A 21,336-nucleotide genomic window follows, 5' to 3' on the forward strand; every position below is an offset into this window, starting at 1 on the left:
ATGAAATAGAAACAGCAATTAAAATCTTTCCAAAAAGGAAAAGCCCTGGACCTGATGGCTTATCAGCTGAGTTCTACTAGACCTTTGTGAAAGACTGGTGTCAGTTCTTCTATAAGTTATTCCATGAAGTTGAAGGAGAGGGAACACTCCCAAATACTTTTTATGAAGCTAATATAACCATACCAAAACCAGGCAAAGACATTTCAAGGAAAGAAAACTATAGACTGATATCCCTGATGAACATAGATGCAAAAATCCTAAATAAAATATTAGCAAACCACATTCAAAAACACATCAAGAAGATAATATACCATGATCAAGTGGGTTTCATTCCAGAGTTGCAAGTTTGGTTCAACATATGCAAATCAATAAGTGTGACTCATCACTTAAACAGAATTAAGAACAAAAAGCACATGATCATCTCAGTAGTTACAAAAAAGACCTCTGATAAAATCCACCACCCATTCATGTTAAAAAATGTTGGAGAAACTAGGGATCAAAGGAACTTACTTCAACATCATAAGGGCCACTTATGACAAACCCAAAGCCAACATCAAACTAAATGGAGAAAAACTAAAAGCATTTCCAAGTAAATCCAGGAACAAGCTAAGGCTGTCCACTTTCACCACTCCTATTCAATATAGTCCTTGAAACATTAGATAGAGCAATCAGGCAAGAAAAGGAAATCAAAGGTATACAAAGAAGAAAAGAAGAAGTCAAAGTATCTCTGTTTTCCAATGATATGATCCTCTATCTAGAAGATCTAAAAAAACTCCACCAGAAGACTTTTAGAGTTTATACATGAATTTAACAAAGTAGCAGGGTACAAGATCAACACCCATTAATCAATTGCTTTTCTATACTCCAACAGTGATTCAGTCAAAGAAGAAATCAGAAAAACCATCCCACTCACAATAACCTTAAAATAAAAGACTTGGGAATTAATTTAACCAATGAGCTAAAAGAGCTCTACAGTGAAAAATCATAGAACACCAAAGAAATAAATTAAAGAAGACCTTAGAAAATGGAAAGATATCTCATGTTCTTGCATAGGCAGAATTAATATTGTCAAAATGGCCATAATACCAAAAGCAATATACAGATTCAATGCAATCCCCATTAAAATACCAATGACATTCTTCACCGAATTAGAAAAAAATCTTAAATTCATTTGGAATAAAAAAGGATCAAGAATAGCCAAAGTAATACTAAGCAAGAAAAGTGAAGCAGGACTTCACTTCACAATATATGATCTGAAATCATACTACAGAGTATGAAATAACAAAAACAGCATGGTATTGGCACCAAAATAGAAATGAAGACCAATGGAATAAAATAGAAGACACAGAGACAAACCCATAAACCCATAGCCATCTGATATTTGACAAGGATGTCAAAAATATGTCTTGGAGAAAAGACTGCCTTTTAACAAATGGTGCTGGGAAAACTGGATAGCTATATGTAGAAAAATGAAATCAGACCCCTATCTTTCACCCTGCACAAAACTCAAATCAAAATGGAATTAGGCCAGAAACCTTAAAACTGCTAGAAGAAAACATAGGGTCAACACTCCATCATATAGGTGCTGGTGCAGACATCCTTAACAAGACCCCTCAAAGCACAAGAAAAAAAACAACAATCAATAAGTGGGATGCCATTAAACTAAAAGTTTCTGCACAGCTAAGGAAATGATTAAAAGCATGGAGAGAGAGCCTAGAGAATGGAGAAAGTCTGGCCAGCTACTCCTACAAAAGGAGATGAATATCCAGAATATGCAAAGAACTCAAAAACCTTACCATGCCCCTTGCAAATAACCCAATCAATAAATGGACAAAGAAACTGAACAGGAACTTCTCAATAGAAGAAACACAAAAGGCCAATAAATACATGAAAAAAATATTCAACATCTCTAGTAATCAGGAAACGCAAATCAAAAACTACACTGATTTCTTCTTACTCCAGTCAGAATGGCAATGATCAAGAATACAAACAACAATATATGCTGGTGAGATTGTGGGGAGAAAAAACACTTGTACATTGTTGGTGGGACTACAGACTAGTATAACCACTCTGGAAAGCAGTTTGGAGTTTTCTCAAAAAACTAGGGATGGAACCCTCATATGACCCAACTATCCCACTCCTGAGTATTTTCCCCAAAGATCTAAAATTGGCATGCTATAGTGACACAGCCACATCATTGTGTATAGTAGCACAATTCACAATAGCGAATGCATAGTATCAATCCAGATGTCTGTCAATAGATGAATAGATTATGAAATTGCAATCTCACACACACACACACACACACACACAATGGAGTTCTACTTGGCCACTAAAAAGAACAAAATTATCACATTTACCCATAAATGGATAGAAAGGGAGAATATCATACTAAGTGAAATTAGCCAAACTCAGAAACTCAAAAGGTTTTCTCATATGTGGAAGCTAGAGTAAAATAAAGGAAAGGTGGAGGGAAGGACAAAGTTACAGAATGAACCAATAAAATACAAATTAATAGATGAGCAAAAAGAAGTCTAGCATATAGACTAGAGGAAGAAGAGGGGGAGGGGCAGGACGGGAGGGAAAAGGGAGAAGGAAAAGTGGGGGTCATGAACAGAAATTGATTTCTATGCATGAATGAGTTGTTGGGATGAACCCAGCTACTATGTATGACCATAAAGCTCTAATAAAAATAAATAAATAGATAATAAAGTGCACTTTGGACGTGAGCATGGGTGGTGCATGTCAGCAACTTGGGAAATTGAGGATTGCAAGTTCAAGCCCAGCCTCAGCAATTAAGCAAGGTCCTAAGCAATTTTAGCAAAACCCTGTCTAAAAATAAAAAGTAAAAACAAAGACTGGGGATGTTGCTCGGTGGTTAAACACCCCTGGGTTCAATCCCTGGTACCTACCTCCCAAGAAAGTACATTTTGATACAGTTTTTCTATTAGTCATGATAGGCCAGATGCTAAAACAAATAGCTCCTAAACCTCAACATCTTGATAAAAGTTTGTCTATGCCTCATGTCATGTCTGGGTTGGCAGGGTCCCCATTCCATCTTGAAGTGGCTGGGGAAAGAGAAAGTAGAGGATTTTTGTGGAGGTTTTTATGCGTCACACCTACAAGTAGTACTCTTACTCCTGCTCACATCTCATTGGTCAGAACTCTGCCACATGGCCCCATGTACCTGCAAGGGAGGGTGGGAAATGTTGTTTAGCTGTGTGCCCAGGGAGAAAAGGAAATGAAGATTAATGAACACTGAACAATGTTTACCATAGTCTTACTTCTCCAAACGTTTTTGCAAGACTCAACTTAGATGATTCTCAAACCTGTTAGAGTTTGCCTGCTATGTTAATAGAATATGAAAGACCATTTATTATGTATTTATTGTATGCTTATTATTTATATCTCAAATTATTTATTTCAAGTTTGTATTTCACTAAACTGGATTAGAGATACAGATAGATTTTTTTTCACAGCTCTCAAAAGTTTATTTCCCATTTACACAACTATGCAAAGTTGGAGCTGAGTTGGTTCCAAGCACAGATAGATTTTTATAATACATTAGAAAATATTTCAGGTGTTCCAAGTTATGCAAAGTATATTGCTCTAAACTCTAACCACTATTGAAAATAAAGTAGTAGAAATGATTGACTATAGTATGAAGCTAAAACTGATCTTTTAATTTGGAAAAAACCAAGCTATGGACTTCTGTCTTTGATACTTGCAGAAACAAATCCACGAATGGAATTTTGCAGCCTCTTCAATTAAAGGAATAAGGTAAGAACATAAAAGAAAATGTAACTATTATTTTAATGCACGTAATAGTGAATGTTTGATGCACTTTAAGGTTACCACTTATTCATGAGTTGTGATGTTCTTATTTTTAACTGAATCCAAAATAAACTATTTTCTATTTTGTTACCCTGCCTGAGGTCCATAATGTGCTGCTAGTAAAAATCTCTTGGATTATTATAGTGGCTTTTCTCCTATCCAGCAGAAGAAACTCTTGTCTCAAACTTAAGTTATATTCAAGTACTCAGATCAATTCAGGAGTTATTTGCTAATAGCACTTGGGTGGGATCTCCTGGACAGAGCAATGGAACCAGGGATATTGTTATTAGGGAGGGAGTGAGGTAGTGTACTCCAGGGAGAAGTGTGGCTCTTGCTTTTTTATTCAGGAATGGTGACCATTTGTGTTTTTTTTCCAAGCAGCAATAACACACCTCTGCTGCATTTATCACCCTGCCAGCATTTTCAAGGGTGGGAATAGTTCTGAAGTGGATATAAGTTCTAGTCCCTTTGTTGTGTGATGTTGGGAAATCACCCAACCTCTTTAGGTTCCATTTTCTTCACTATTTTTACCAAATCCAAGAACTTGGACTAGAACTTTTTGTCCTCTCTTTGATTCTATGACTACCTCAGGCCACTAAATAAGTCTCCAGTTATCTCTGGTCACACTATAATTCTGTCCTGAGCACATTAGGGCTTCATCTGGAATAATGATTACATCACTTTTGAGGGAGGGAAATAATTTAAATACACAGTAGTACATTTGGATAATATTACCCAGAAAACCCAATGTAACCCAAATATGTTAAAGATTTTCAAAACTATATTACTCAGTAATGAAGCTGTAGAAGAATATGTAGGTGAGGACCTTCTGTTTGTACCTTTTTTTTAGTCACTCTGGACTGATGCTGTTTCAACCCATTATTTATCATGTCATCTATATCATGAAAAATAGTCTAAGTTCTGTACTCAGTAGGAATTGGCTTAGAAGGGACCAGATGAAGTGGCTTTATTTGAAGAGCTAATTGTGGAAGAGAATCTAGCCTGATTCTTCATAGTGCCACCTGGCAGGGTGAGAGCCATTTTGGAGGCTTTGGCCCAATGTGGGTAATGAACTTTCTAACAGTGAGATCTGTCAGCAAATGGAGTGTAGTGACATTCTGTTGCTGGATATGTTCAGGCAAGCTGAATATTATGTTTGAGGTGCTGTGGAGTTGGATCCACACTTGGTTGGAAATGAACCAGAGAATATTTAGAGACCTTTCTTGAACTAAGATGAAATGTTTATTTCTGTTAACCTTGTGTGACCACTAATACTGTGTCCTGATATTTTCCAAGTTTAGAAATTCCTTTGATACCACAGTAAATGACTTTATAAATACCTTGCCTGTCTTTGTGTGTGTGATTCTAAACTCCTAGAGGACAAGGGACGATGGTTTTTACCCTTTTCTGCTCTGCTTAGCACTGAGTATAGAAGAAGTTTTTGATACACATTGGTAAAAGTCAGTTGTAAATGCGAACTCAAACACAAACAAGATAAAGTTCTCTGGTATTTAAATTTCATAGAGAAATAAAAGGCAAAATGTGGGGTTTGTGTTAAAAGATTAATGAATCAGGAATTTGTGAAGTAAAAGAAAATCTGTTATTAGATTTTCTCAAAAGTTTAAAATTGGTGTCACAACTTACATACAAGCATTCTTATGTTTTGCAATTTTACAGCCTATCTAAGTTTGATGAACGGTGTTGTTTTCTTTATGTCCATGATAACTCTGATGACTTTCAAATCTACTTTTCCACTGAAGACCAGTGTAGTAGGTGAGTTATAGCTGACTCAGCTATTTGCAATCTATTGATGGTAAATAATTGTTGAAGGGCCTTTGCTGTGATGATGTTTGCTCTACTGTCTTCTTGAAATTTTAATTTACAGAAAATGATCATACTGCTTTGAGATGTAATATACATACCTCACAACCATTTATTTAAAGTGTACAACTCAATTTTTAGTATATTTATAATTTGACAACCACCATCACAATGTATTTTTAGAATTTTTCATCACCCCCAAAAGAAGCCCAGTATGCATTAGCAATCACTCCCCATTTTCTCCCCAACCTCACCCACATAACCCTAGCCCTATGCAACCTTTCTTTCTAACTCTGTGAATTTGCCTGTTTTGGACATTTCATATACATTGAGTCATATAATATATGGTCTTTGGTGACTGACTTCTTCCATTTAGCATAGTGTTTCCAAGGTTCATTGATATTGTAGCATATATCATTACTTTGTTGTTTGTGTCTGAATAATATTTCATTGTATGAATATGCCACATTTTATTTATCTGTTCATCAGTTGACAGGCATTTGGTTTGCTTCCACTTTGGGGCTATTATGAATTTTGCTTCTATGAACATTCATGTTCAAGTTTTTGTGTGGACATATCAAAATGTTGGATCTTATGGGAATTTTGTGTTTAACCTTTTGAGGAACTTCCAGACTGTTTCCCTGTTAACATTCTCATCAGTAGTGTATGATGGTTCCAATTCCTCCACATCCTTGCCAATGCTTGTTATTGTCTGTGCTTTTGATTATGGCCATTCTGGTGGGTGTGACGTAGAATCTCATTGTGGTTTTAATTTGCATTTCTCTAATGACTAGTGATATGAGTATATTTTCTTGTGCTTTTGGACCATTTACATATCTCCTTTGAAGAAATAGCTATTCAAATCATTTGCCCAATTTTTAAAGCTCACTTTTTTTTGTTTTTTTTTTTTTTTTTTTAGTTGAAACCAGGGGGCAGTTTACCACTGAGCTACATCCCTGGCCCTTTTTTTATTTTTTATTTTGAGACAGGGTCTCACTAAGTTGCTTAGGGTCTCACAAAGTTACTGAGGCTAGCCTTGAACTTGCAATCCTCCTACCTCAGACTCCCAAGTTGCTAGGATTACAGGTGTGTGCCACTACGTCTGGCAAAGTTCACGTCTTTTACTTATATGTATGTTTTGCCCAGAATTCCCCAGTGTAACCCTTTACTACATTTGTTTTACATTTTCTCTATATGCATATGATGTTTTTTACTGAACTGGTCAGGAGCAAGTTGTAGACATAATGCTGCATTACCTCTAAATACTTCAGCATATTTCCTTAAAAAAAGGAGGGGGAATGTTTACTTATGTAATTATAGTAGTTACCTAATCATACTGTATAAGATTGATATGGTACTATAATCTAGAAGCCATTTTCAAGTTTTATTTATTGTCTCCCTAATACCTTTTTTGGTAAAATAAGACTTTTTCCTGGCTCACATTCTAATCCACAATCATATAACATTTACTTGCCATGTCTGTATACTCTCCTTTCATCTGAAAGAGATTATCATTAGTCTTTGTCTTTCTTAATACTTTCAAAGAGTGCAGGTAATATGTTTGCAGTCCTTTGATTTGAATTTGTTTGCTGTTTGCTTATCAGTATATTCATGTTATGTATTTGGGGCAGGAATACCACAAAAGTAATGCTGTGTCTTTCCCAGTGCCTCATATCAGGGGATACACAATATCTTTGTGTCATTTCTGGTGATGGTAATTCGGGTCAACAGCTAAAAGTGATGTTTGCCATGTTTCTCCAAATTTTGTCTATTTTTAATTGGGCTATTTGTCTCTAAATTATTGAATTTTAAGAGTTTTTTTTATATACAATCCATACAAGTCCCTTTTTAGATATGGTTTGCAAATACTTGATTCCATTGTGTGGATTGTCTTGTTGAAAAACTTGCAGCACAAAAGTTTTTAATTTTGAAGTTCATTTTATCATTTTTTCTTTTGTCAGTTGTACTTTTAGTTCATATTTAGGAATGCTTTGCCTAACACAAGGTGTTCTATGATTTTTGTATTTTCTTCCAAGAGGTTTATAGTTTTAGTTGTTACATTTAGAGATAATCCATTTTAATATAGTGTGAGGTAGGGGACCCAGCTTCATTCTTTTGCTTGTGGATATGTGATTCTCCAAGTACTATTGGTTGAACATACTATTTGTCCTCCTTTAAGTGGTCTTGGCACTCTTAGAAAATCAGTTGGCTATAAATGTTTAATTCTATTCCACTAATCTATGTATCATTCCTTTGGCAAGTACCACACTTTCTTGATTAGTATAGTTTTGTAGGAAGCTGTAAAATCAGAAAAAATGAGTCCTTCAACTTTATTCTTATTTTTTAAGATTGTTTTGTTATCCTTTTATTAGAAAATTTACCCTTATAACTGTCATTCAGTACTCAGTGCCTTTTTTGTTTTACTTTTTTTTTTTTTTAAGATCACACATCTTGATTGATTGATTTTGGATTATTTTTTCTCCTTTATTCCCATTTACTTACATTTTTTTCTTTTTCCATATTTTTGTTGGTTCATTATAATTACATATAAGGGTGGATTCCTTGTTACATATTCATATATGCACATGATGCAACAATATAATTTGGTCAGTATCATTCCCCAATGTTTCTCCTTTCCGTTCCTTCTTCCTTTCCCTGGTTTGTCATTTTAATAATTTTTAATTGGGGTATAATATACAGTAAGTAAAGTGTATAAAGTGCACTTAAGTATACGGTTAGATAAATTTTTACATATATCTACACCCATGTATCCATCTCCCATATCAGTGCCCCAAAAGGTGCCTTGTGCCCCTTTCTAGCCATTAAACCCCCTTCAGTGATAAGTATTTTTGATTTCTGTCATCAGTTTTGCCCATTCATGACCTTCAAATAAATAAAATTATTCATACTCTTTTTATTTCTCCCTTCTTTTTCTTAATAGCCATGAGATTCAACCATGATGTATGTATCTGTTCATTCTTTTTATTTCTCATGGTGTTCCATTATGTGAATGTACAACCATTTATTTGTTCTCCTATTGATGAACATTTGGATTATTTCTAGTTGTGACTCTTATGAATAAAACTTGAATGAATATTCTTACACATGCCTTTTGGTGAAAATATACATTAAATTCTGTTGGGCATATACCCTAGGAGTGGATTACTTGGTTTTAGGATAGCTTTATATTTAGCTTTGATTAATTAGTTTTCCAAAATGGTCTCATGAATTTATACTCCCCAAAGTAAGGTATGAGAGTTGCTTAACAACAATTAACAATAAATATAATTCTGAGAATTTTGGTTATTATGGCGAGTACATAGCATGTGTCTCCTAAGAAGCCTGACTTTGGGTTTCCTCATATTCAAATACTAGAAGAAAAGGTGACATGTTAGTTATAAAAATGAATGTTTTATGGTCTTGCAGAAATTCTCCTGAAGCATGTACTGTTCCTCCTTACCATCTTTTTTAAAAAATATCTTTATTTTATTTATTTATTTTTATGTAGTGCTGAGGATCAAACCCAGGACTCACACTTGCTAGGCAATTGCTGTACCACTGAGCCACAACCCCAGCCCCTCCTTACCATCTTATGAGAGAATTATGAATAAAAATGTTCTACTGGATCAAGATCACTTTTATGCAAATAAACTATTACACAAGTCTAAGTGGCTGATATGGTTCTACAGCATTTGTGAGAAAAACATGGGTAGTAGTTGATCTTAGGCTTAATCTTTGTCAATGAATATTATGGCATTTTCTTCCCTTGTTCAAGATCTTATATCTTATTGAGAATTGGCTTGTCTACAATTTGGAAGGGGTTGATTTTGCTGTCCTTAGCACTGATTAAGTCACCTCTGCAATACTGATTGTAGAACCAAATATTAAAAGAGTAATACAGGGACATATTTGAAGGATGTCCAGTTAGTGGAGAAACTCCCAAATGAGTCGTAGGGGAAACCATAAGAGAATAAAAAGGAAAGTCTTATAGGGATATGATAGAAGTAATGTAGAAAATAATTTTTTTAAATGTTTTTCTAATTTTATTTTTAACTGATACATAAAAAATATATTTATTTGTGGGCTACCATGTGATGTTTTGATAATGTATGCATTTTGTAATGTTCAAATCAGAGTAAATGAATATATCTCCTCAAACAATTATCATTTATTTATGATAAAAACATTCCAAATCCTTTCTTCTAGCTTTAAAGAAAATAAAGGGCTTCTATCTAACAGTAACTTAGTACCCATAATTAGCTTTCCCTATCCCTCCCTCCCTGATGCTCTCCCTATCCTCTGGTAATTATCACTGTACCCTCAACTGACATCAATTTGTCAGAGACATCTGCACTATTCACAGTAACCAAGAAATGGAAACAACCTAAGTGTCCATACGCTGATAAGTGGCTAAAGATATGTGGTACATATACCCAAAGGGGGTTAACTCTAATCTGTGGAGGGTACCCACATAAAAGTAGTCTTCAGGTCAATAAAAGGGGAATATTTCTCATTGAGTTCTCAGATTGAGCTGCCTTTGGGAGATAATGGGTTCTCTGTTGCTAGATAATGGCTACTCTGATGCTCAAGCATCAGTTGACTAACCAGTTGGTAGAGGTACTGTATAGAGAGCATTCAAGTATCACATGGGATAACCTATACAGTACCATGTCAAATCAAGGAGTAGATTGATTGTTCCATGACTTATTATATAAGTTTGTTTTATATTTAAGTACAGCTTAATATAATGAGACTAAGTTAAACAATATGGTCCTTACTGGCAGCATCTTTGTGACATTTGTTGTTCTAGGTTTTGCTTTTTGGTGAAAGAGATGCTAACCAATGCAGCAGGCAGTACAGTGGAGCTGGAAGGAGAGGCTGATGGAGACACCTTAGAGGTGAGTCACAGAAGGCCTAGAACTTGGGAAAAGTTCTTTACTATGTCTTTGATGCTTAAAAAAAGTCACAATTTTTAATGTAAAAATTCTTTAATCCCAGTCAGAATGCTTAAGAAAATTTGGTTATGAAATAAACCAAAATTTCCTTTTAAGCACAATCTATAAAAAGGGTTTTTTTTCTAAGTGAGTTAATAATATTTATGAGATTCCAAGAGAAAAAGTTAGGCCACTGGAAGCAGGCTTTTGCATTTATGTCTAAAATTACTTGAGTAATATCTACTTGCATACAGTATGTTAAATATAACAATTTTTCATTTTTAAGAAAATAAAATCATCATAAGCTCTTCCAGACTGCATAGTTGTAGTCCACAATTACTACACCACTTTACATATGTTTAAATCTTACACAGTTATTCAGATTTGCCATTAATTCTGGTCCTCCCAGTAATTACAATTTAATGAGATTTTATTATACTTTTAAGTTAGACTGAAATGAATTCCTCGAGATTTCCTTCAGAAAATATCAAAGGAATTCGTTTTAATAATTGAATCAGGTACTAGAGTTATTAGCTTAGAATGTAAGTTTGTAATAGAAATGAACTGAGTGATATGCTTTGAAGGCAACAGATGTGGGGGGTAGAGAAAGGTGTGAGTTATAAATCTTTTATGGAGCAGGCTGATTTCTAGTTATATCAGACAATGATATAGACACTTAATGTTAATCCACGTGAGCATCCATAGAAGTAGATGAGAAGGGACACACACACACACACACACACACACACACACACACACACACACACACACACATGCTCACTCTCTCACTCTCTCACACTCTAATTTGTATATAAGCTGTACTTCTGTAAGTAGACATAGCGGAGTGTGCAAAACAACAGAAATGGCCATTGCTTCCTGTGTGCTTTAAATCCTGCTCAGCCTGTAGTTACCTTTGTTTTAATAATTGAGAAGGATCAACTCAAATGCAGCTGTGTGCAATAGCTTTTGATGATAAGATTGGGAGCACAAAATACCAATGCTAATTGGGAATTGAGGTTTTGCAGTATGTCCTAGATTCGTTATGACTGAAAGGGGCAGGGACCCCAGCATATGCACTCTGTATTAAGACAATTTTAACTTTATTGACTGTCAGTTCTTTCCTGGGCTATTGAAAGAGATTTGTTTTCTGACTTGCAGATAGGGAACCTGTTTGGGATACTTAACATGATTAGAAGCAGGTTTTAATTGTAGCATTAAAATAGTTGGAAAACTCCAAAAAGTGAGCCAGGTAAGTTATATGTGAGCCATATTTTTAATTTTCTTAGATTCTGATTCCTAAGGTCATGCTATAAATAACTGAATATCTGAGAGTTGATATTGAACAAAAAGTATATAACTTATATACTTGCTTAGCAATTAAATAATGTTTATAAATTTTTTAAAAACTGATGGACAAGTTTTGGGCTTCTGAGGGGCTTCTCCACTACAAGTTGTGTGTCCTGTTTTTTTCCCTCTGTAGTATGAGTATGACTACGATGCAAATGGGGAGAGAGTTGTTTTGGGGAAAGGAACCTACGGGATTGTGTATGCTGGCCGAGACCTAAGCAATCAAGTGCGAATAGCCATCAAAGAAATCCCAGAGAAAGACAGCAGGCAAGTTGGCACTGACCTTCCACATTCTGTACTTGCCATCTCAACACCCCAACACCCCAAATCCCAGGCCCACCATGCATAGTACAGAAGATTTAAGAACAAAAGGATTGGGCTGGGGATGTGGCTCAAGTGGTAGTGCGCTCGCCTGGCATGCGTGCGGCCCGGGTTCTATCCTCAGCACCACATACAAACAAAAATGTTGTATCTGCCGATAACTAAAAAATAAATATTAAAATTCTCTCTCTTTAAAAAAAAAAGAACAAAAGGATTATGTGATCATAAAACTTGTAATTTTCTTGTAATAAAAATAATTTGCTTTTGTTCTCTGTGTAATCTAAATAGATTGAGAAATGGACTAATTTCATTTAGACCTTTGCGGATTATAGAGTCATGTCTTAAAAGAAAGTTGCATTTGCATGCATCAACTCCATCTAAAGTTTTGCATTTTGAGGGGTGGGTACTGGGGATTGGATCCAGGCCTTCATGAATGTTTCCAAAATGCTCTTAATACTCAGATACACCCCCAATCCCTTTTATAAAATTTTATTTTGAAACAGGGTCTCACTAAGTTACTGAGGCTGGCCTGAATTTGCCACCCTCTTGCCTCACCTCCTGAGTTGCTAGGAATACAGGCATGCACCACCATGCCCAGCTCTAAGCTTAACATTTTTACATAATCATTTGCAGATAAAAAGAATGTGACAAAAGTGTGACTGAGGTCTTTTTTTTTCCCTCTTTTTGATGCTAGGAATGAAACTCAGGAACTTGAGCATGCTAGGCAAATGCTTGACCACTGAACAACAACCTCAGCCCTGACAAGAGTGCTTTTAAACTTATGTTGTCATAATTGAAATCAGCTATGATTTGTTTGGATATGACATTACAGAAAACTAAATGTAGTTGAAAGATCAGATTTTTATGATATAGACTTTTTTTTTTCAACATTCTCCCCTTTAATCTGACCCATGAATTTCAGGCTATTTTTCTACTGTCAATACAGCTAATTTATTTTCTCGACATTTCTTAGTCTTATTAAATGTTCACTTCTTTTTGAATTTACCTAATCCTAATCTTAAACAAAAGCATAGCAGTGTTTACTGTCAAATGTTTCTGTAGAGAAGCTACATATTCAACCATGGCCACAGCATAGAAGATAATTATCCCATGTCAGCCCACAGTTGCAGCATTGCCCCCAGCACTGGGTCTTGATGGATATGTGCAAAAATTTCTCTATCTGGGTGATCACTATTGATTGGGGATGGGTTAAACATGATTTTCTACCCACTGTAAGACCCTTCATTCATTCATCCATTCAATTGTTGGTTTTCAGTGGGATAGCATGTGATAATTATGTGAATTAAAGGTCTGAAATGAATTAGTTCAAATTCTTCCTTTTATACCAATCTGAAAACCCAGGTTGAAGAAGACTAAATGAATTCCCCAAGACTGTATGTACAGACAAGGCTAGGATCCAGGTCCCCTGAGTTCCTCATCCAGTATTGTGTCCCTTATTCTCATGATGAATAAGTTGTTGCATTCTTATAGATTTGGGGAATTCCTGGTATGGACTGCCTCCTTCTGTGGTAGCACTAGCAGTTCTAGGTTTTGTTTTGTTTGGTAATTTTTTTTTTTTTTTTTGGTACTGGGGATTAAATTCAGGGGCATTCAATCACTGAACCACATCCCCAGCCCTATATTTAGAGACAGGGTCTCACTAAGTTGCTTAGCACCTCCGTTTTTGCTGAGGCTGTCTTTAAACTCTCAATCCTCCTGCCTCCACCTCCCAAGCCTCTGGGATTACAGGCATACACCTGTGCCCAGCTTGTTCTAGTTTTTTGTGTGCATAACAGTTCCTGGATTTTTAGAGCTAAAAGGGGCCTTAGAGATCATTTTGTCTAACTCCCTGAATTTATGGCTGAACCTATGATGATCAGATACCTTCTGTGTGCCAGCTTCTGGGCTTGTGCTGGAGACCGAAAGATAACTATGATACTGTCCTGATATCAGGGTGCTACCAGTTTAGTGGGGATTGCAGATACTTTGCCCATGAGTCAAAGTGACAAGTGCCATAATAGAAGGGTACACAGAGTGTATTCAGGACATAGATGAGAAGTGAATTTTCCTGGGTGAGTTGTGGCAATTTTGAGAAAATAAATCATCTTTAAGCTGATCTTTGAGGGATGAGTAGGAGTTTGACAGAAAAGAAGGCCTACCTGAGGGAGAAACAAAGATGTTAATACACAAAATCTATTCAGAGAATAACAAATTTCTGATATGGCTTGAATGCAAGATGTGGGGCAGTGGAGAACTTTTGAGATAAAAACTTTAAAATGGTGTCATCTGGCATGATTTTGAAGGTCCTTGTGTCCGTGTGAAAGAATATAGTCTCTGGAATTTATGGAGGGGAGTGATATGGTGAAGTGTGCATTTTAAGCAAATCCCAAGAATGAGGGATGAACTAAAAAGGCCAGACCCTAAAGCTGGGTTGATCATTAGGTGGCTACTGTTGTGGTCTGGGATGAGTGTGTAGAATGACTAGAAGGCAGCTGAGGACAAAATCTTTCAGAGCACCACCCTGCACAGCAGACAGAGAAAGGCATTTCTGAGAGTTCAGGCCCTATCAATAGTGACAGTAACAGTAGAAATCACTGAGTGCTTACCACACACCAGATATTCTACTAGGTGCCTGAGAAACTTATCACACTTAGTCCCCAGCAGCTCTAAATGGCTGGTATTATTATAGGTTAAATATTCCTTGTCTGGAAAACTTAGGGCCAGAAGTGTTTCAGATTTGGGATTTTTGTCAGATTTTGAAATATTTGCATATACACCATGAGGCCTGTTGGGGATGTGACCTAAGTCTAAACACAAAATTCATTTACATTTCATACACACCTTATATCACATAGCCTAAGGTAATTTGATACATTACTATAGTAGTCCTATGTTTTGATTGTGACCCATCACACAAGGTCATGTTTGGAATTTCCTGCTTGTGGTATTATGTTGGCACCTAAAAAGTTTCAGATTTTGAAGCATTTTGGATTTTTGGACTAGGGATGCTCAGCCTGTATCCTATATTTTACAGATGAGAAGCTGAGTAGTCTTACAGGAAGGGAAGAGAAAGTTTCCATAAGGAAGGGATGGCCAGCAGTAGGGTGGATGCTGGTGAGGTGCCACAAGGGTCTAGAGCCCCCAGGATTTTGCAGGTGATGCTGGCTTTTTAAATTTTTCATGATAGGTACTCTCAGCCTCTGCATGAGGAGATAGCCCTGCATAAATACCTCAAGCACCGCAATATTGTCCAGTACCTGGGCTCGGTTTCAGAGGATGGCTACATCAAGATATTTATGGAGCAGGTGCCTGGAGGTGAGTAGTTGCTGTATTCTGGCAAATTCTGAAAATCACTCTTGAAAATACAATATGGACATCATTAATTGTCCTGCCATTTTAAAAAATGACAGACATTGTAGATGTTGGTAAACATTGGTTTCTCAGAAGAGTTGGATACAGACTTTCCAAATGTCACATAAACAGACTATTTCTGGTTTGTTTATTCAACTCACAAATACTCATTGAATATCTAATGAGTGCCAGCATTGGAGACAAAGAGATGAAGAGAGCAGTCTCCTACCTCTAGGCCTTCATAGTCTAGGGAGTTTAAAGGTGGTTTGGAGAAAAGAGAACACAGGTTTTAAAAGTGACATTACAAAATAACATCAGTAACAAAATCAAACATCAGTGCTTTGTCCACAAAGTCCCCAAATGTAGGCAATAGAATATAGGAGAAAGAGTTTCTTGGATCTGGATTCAACTATCTAGTTTGAATCGGTCCAACAATCTATAGGCTGTGTGGCCTTGGGCAAATTATTTTACTACTTTGTGCCCTCAGTTATTTGGTAGAATAAATAAATTGTAAAATTAGAATATAATAATTACTGTAATAATTGTAGTAGTAATTATTGGAATAATAATAACTATCTTAGTGGGTTGTTGGGTGGGTTAAATGAGATGATGCATATATAGCTCTAGAACAGAGCCTGGCAGCAAGCTCACTGAAATAATTATAAAATTTATGAAAGTTTTAAATATTAATTATTATCTGAATACAAATGTAAAAACTTTGGTTAGAAACTTGTATTTGCTCCTTTATTCATTCTACCAGAAACCAAGAGTCTATTATTATTAAGAGTCTAATTTTATACATTAAGATCTAGGCAGTGGGCTCAATTTTGAGGGTTATGTTAAGGATACAGTACAGTGTCTTTTTCCTCAGGTAACTCATAGCCTCATAGAAAAACGTGTCCATTGCTGTTCACATTTGTTACTGTTCCAGGTTTTGCGATGAAGGGTAACAACAGAATTAGAGATGGAAGCCAGACACAGTGGCACATGTCTGTAATCCCAGCTACTCAGGAGACTGAGACAAGTGGATCACAAGTTCAAAGCCAGCCTTGGCAACACAGGGAAATTCAGTCTTGAAAAAAAATATTTATTCCCTTTTATAGATGGGGGACCGAAGTATAGTAAGGTCGCATAGCCCTATATGAGTGGCACAGTTGAGACCGGCTGATACCCAGGAGCCTGTTCTTTCCAGCAGGCAAGCCACCTTCTCTGGGACATGTGGTCAGAAAGTCTGAAGGCGGGGGGGGGGGGTGGTGGTTTTTTTCTGGCCTAAGTGTTCAGTGTTCAATAGAATAATGGGGAAGGCTTGTTAATCAGGATGGTCCTACCCCTCTACCATTGGGGTCGGTGACCTACCATTGGGGCCTTTTCACAATGAGGACAAAGAGGCCTAGCCTTCTCTAATCCTAGTCCTTGTCACCTCCAAAAACCACTCATTCTAGACCTGTCCACTTTTGATGTGATTACAGCAAGAGGTGTAAAATCTGGCTTTGACTCAAACAGAATGGTTGTCCAGCAAACAAATGTCATGGGATCCGAGTCATTTATGACATTGGATCATGCCTCTTTAGTTCAAGGAGCCATATTTCACTATTCTCCTGACTTCATGTAGCTGAACAGAGCTAATCCCAAAGTTGGCCCAACTGAATTTCAAGGATCACAAGGGACTCTTCTTTGTCCTCTACTTTAATCTGGCCAACAGGCTGATTTGCTTCCAGTCTATTCTCTGGCTGTGACTGTAGAGAGGCAAGACTCATTGCATTTAGCAATATACAATGGTGTAGGTATGAAGTGCTTATGTCAGGTTAGAGATGTCACTTCACTACGTTTCCCTAAACTCGTTACAACTGAATCTTTGTCATCCTTATGAATGTTTTACTGTGTCCATTTCTAGGAAGCCTCTCTGCTCTTTTGCGATCCAAATGGGGGCCAATGAAGGAGCCCACTATCAAGTTTTATACCAAACAGATCCTGGAAGGCCTTAAGTATCTCCATGAAAACCAGATAGTGCACAGAGACATAAAGGTACAGGCTTTTCTAAACCAACAAAGTGTCATTTTGCTCATATCTAGTCATGATAACTGTCAGCGCAGCATGTGCTGAGTGACTTGCTCATGGGAAGGTTGGGAGGGCTTTTTTTTTTTTGAGACCATTTTTCAAGGTTTGAACCATTAAATGTCAGTTTGTTTAAATCTGTCTTTAAGCATTTTGTACTATTCTTCTCCTGAAGGGTGATAATGTTCTGGTAAACACCTACAGTGGAGTGGTGAAAATCTCTGATTTTGGAACCTCTAAACGACTCGCAGGAGTGAACCCATGCACAGAAACCTTTACTGGTAAGCATAGCAGAGTAGGGCTATGGTGTCCATTTTAGTGTTAAACTTTCTTCACAAGCTATAGTCATTGGAAGGGTATCTTCTCAGTGCAGATGCATGATGTATTGTCCCCAACTTCAAATCACCAGTTAGTTGTACATTACCAGACCAAAGGTAGAATGCCACTCACAAGTGACCTGTGTCTTTTTGAAATTCCTGCTTAAAAGCAACAGTAGCCCAAACCTTGATCCTTGGAAAGAAGTACTGATTTTGAGTAAATAAAGATTTATGGTCTCCTAAGGAGGAACATAAAGGTCACAAAGGTCTTGCTTTATAGTGTTATGAAACAGCTCTCATATCTCATAGCTCTGAAATAAGCTATAAAAGGGACATGGCTGGGGATGGGGCTGTAGCTCAGTGGCAGAACGCTTGCCTAGCATGGGTGACGCACTGGGTTCGAGCCTTAGCATCACATAAAAATAAACAAAATAAAAGCATGCTGTCCATCTACAATTACAAAAAAAAAATTTTTTTTAAAGAGTCATGGCTGTTTTCTATCTCTGTAGTCACCAAAGCTGTAGAATGGACAGCTTGAGCCTTATTTTGAATAAAGTCTCAGCTTTGAAGGACTTTTCTTCAACAAGAGACTTGTTGTATGTTAGTTGCTGGACACCCACAGTGGAGACACATTCTCCATCAAAAGGGAATTTTAATGCCTCAAAAATGACTTTTAAGTTTGTAACACAAGGGGAAGTGTGTGAGTTTCAAAATGGGAAAATATGGCACCAGGGCTTCATCAGAATCACCCATAGAAAGAGCATGTTGAATCTTCATTTTTTGTTTCTGGTACAAATATACATATGCTACATATATCATATGTGTATGAATATGTATGTAGGACTGGCCCTTTTTTCTCTCTTAGCACTTTACTACCCTAATTGAAAATGACTTATATCCTCCTCTTTGGAAGCCACCAATTAGCTTAGCAATACATAGCAAGAGGGGCTCTGATATGACAAGGAGTAATTTCAAAAACATAAAACCCCTCAACAATTTATCTCATAATTAGCATCCCTAAGGAGAAAAAAAAATCTCAAAGAAAACACATGTATAATTCATTATCACATATCACATTTCCCAAGTAATTGGTTTGAGGAAGCATGAATTTTGCATTGCAAAATAATGCATGGGTGTTTGGGGGATAATAAAGAAGGGGTCTCATTTTGGTTAGGAAATTCCCTTGCATGTAATTAGTCTTTGCAAAACAGAGCAGTTCTGTAAAGAAATCTGAGTTAGTTGGTACAGAACTCTGGGTTGGATGGATCTGATGGAGCTTTTTCCTGATAGTACTCAGAGGTCTTCTGAGTCTTGGCAGGAGAACCAAGGGCTTCAGGCAACTTCTTGGCCTGGATCCCTCCCCTCCTGTGTCCCTCTCAAGGGCTCTCATCACAGGTGTAAATGGACTAGAACAGGCTCCCCCCCATACTGGGGATCCAACCCAGGTCCTCAGGCATGCTAGGCAAGTGCTCTATCACTGAGCTACAATGCAGCCCTCTTGTTCTTGTTCTGGTAGTTAACAGCTTTATTGAAGTATAACTTGCATATCATAAAAGCACCCATTTAAAATGCACAATTCAATGGTTTCTGGTAAACTTACTATATCATGTAGCCATTATCACAATACATTTTTTGTTTGTTTATTTTTAGTGCTGGCTTTGAACCCAGGGACACTCTACCACTGACCTATACCCCTAGCCCTTTTTATTTTTTATTTTGAGACAGGGTCTTGCTAAGTTTCTGAGGCTGGCCTCAAACTTGTAATCCTCCTGCCTCAGCCTTCTGAGTCATTGGGATTACGGGTGTAAAGCACTGTCCCTGGCTACAATGCAGGTTTTGAACATTTCTACCACCCCTAGAAGATCCTTATGCCCCTTTGCATTAATCCCTGTTCCCACTGCAGCTCCAGGCCATCACTGATCAACTTTGTTTGCTGATTTGCACGTTCTGGGTTATTTCATACATGTGGAATGATAAAATATGTGATTTGCAGCATCTAGCTGCTTTTACTTAGTGTGATATTTTTCAAGGCTCATGCATGCTCTAGCATGTATCAGCCCTTCATTCCTCTCAGGCTGAATAGTATTCCATGGTGTGGATGGACCACATTTGCCAGTTAATGGTCATTTGGGTGGTTTCTACTTTTGACTGTCACAAATAGTGCTGCTATGATCATTCACATGCAAGCTTTTGTGTGAATGTATGTTTTCATCCCTCTTGAGTAGATACCTAGGGACAGAACTCAGAATAGGAACTCTAGTCTATGGCTATAAATGTCCTTGGTTCAAGGATGAGCAGGTTCAAGTCCTGGCTCAACCACTTGCTAGCTGGAAGACCTTGGACATGTTACCCACCCTGTGTGTACCTTAGGTTTTTCATAAGTAAAATGGAAATGCTCACATTACTTACCTTATAGGGTTTTTAAAGAATTAAATGTGTTAATATTGATAAAGTACTTTGATCGCTATCTGGCTTACAGCAAGTAAACTTGGAAGTATTTATTAATTTAAAAAGAAATACCTATTTTCATATAGAAATTGCAGGCTATTAGAGCTGGAAGGAGCCTTTGAGAGAATTGAGTTCCTGTGTGTATCTAGTGTGTTGAACCTGTGGGACTCAAAGGTTGTCATGATAAAAGCCATTGTATTTTTTTCCCCACTGCCCCATAATATCCTGCCCAGAGCAGTGGGCCTTTCCCATGACTTTTCCAGCCACCCTCAGAAGACAGAGTAAAGAGCAAACAGGTTGAAATGAGTGATAAAAAGAATGGGCTCATATACTCATCAATGGTCTGGTCCTCATTCCCAGGGCCAACTCCTCTCCCCTCGCCCTCCCACCTACAGCAGTAGGCAGTGATCTCTGCTCAGGTGACTCAGTGTTGTTTCTCTTCTGTCACCTCTTTTTTCACTCAATAGCTACAGAAAGGCAAGGCAAGGGGCTTGACATATTGTCACTTGACTAGTACTGCTATAAGCTGAGTTTGTGTGCTAGGGACCTGGGTGATGTTTCCTGTTAATTGCTCCTGATGGATCCCCTTGAATGTGACCCTCCACATCGTGGGCAGGGGCCTGCCTTTGGTTGACTAACCCCTGCCCCTCCCCAACTCTTGCCCCTCACATTCTACCCACCCCTTTTCAACTTTCCATGGAGGAATTCAGGTCTTGGAAGACTGCCTTTAAGCTAGATTCCTCTGGGGGAAACAAACAAAACCCCTAAACCAATGGGCCTCACTTTTTAAGAGTTAAGGGTTTCTGCTCTTCAAGCTATTGTTGAGAGGTAATGACAATATTCCCAGACTTTACAATCCTCTGTCTCTGCTGCTATAAGTGGCTTTTGCTCCCTTGAGAACCAGTCCT

The 21,336-nt window shown here is 37.3% G+C and overlaps 1 protein-coding gene across 3 annotated transcripts in view; it reads left to right on the forward strand.

Moving 5' to 3' along the window:
- Positions 1–21,336, forward strand: part of Map3k15 (mitogen-activated protein kinase kinase kinase 15) — a 113,298-nt gene that overhangs the window by 74,434 nt on the left and 17,528 nt on the right. For all 3 annotated transcript variants that reach the window (XM_078035058.1, XM_078035056.1, XM_078035057.1), the window contains 7 exons: positions 3,731–3,780; positions 5,512–5,607; positions 10,466–10,553; positions 12,070–12,203; positions 15,445–15,572; positions 17,503–17,633; positions 17,839–17,944. In XM_078035058.1, the coding sequence (XP_077891184.1) occupies positions 3,731–3,780; positions 5,512–5,607; positions 10,466–10,553; positions 12,070–12,203; positions 15,445–15,572; positions 17,503–17,633; positions 17,839–17,944 (733 nt within the window). The remainder of the gene's footprint in view (positions 1–3,730; positions 3,781–5,511; positions 5,608–10,465; positions 10,554–12,069; positions 12,204–15,444; positions 15,573–17,502; positions 17,634–17,838; positions 17,945–21,336) is intronic.

Source organism: Ictidomys tridecemlineatus, chromosome X (genome assembly GCF_052094955.1).
Source record: "Ictidomys tridecemlineatus isolate mIctTri1 chromosome X, mIctTri1.hap1, whole genome shotgun sequence".
NCBI lineage: Eukaryota > Metazoa > Chordata > Mammalia > Rodentia > Sciuridae > Ictidomys > Ictidomys tridecemlineatus.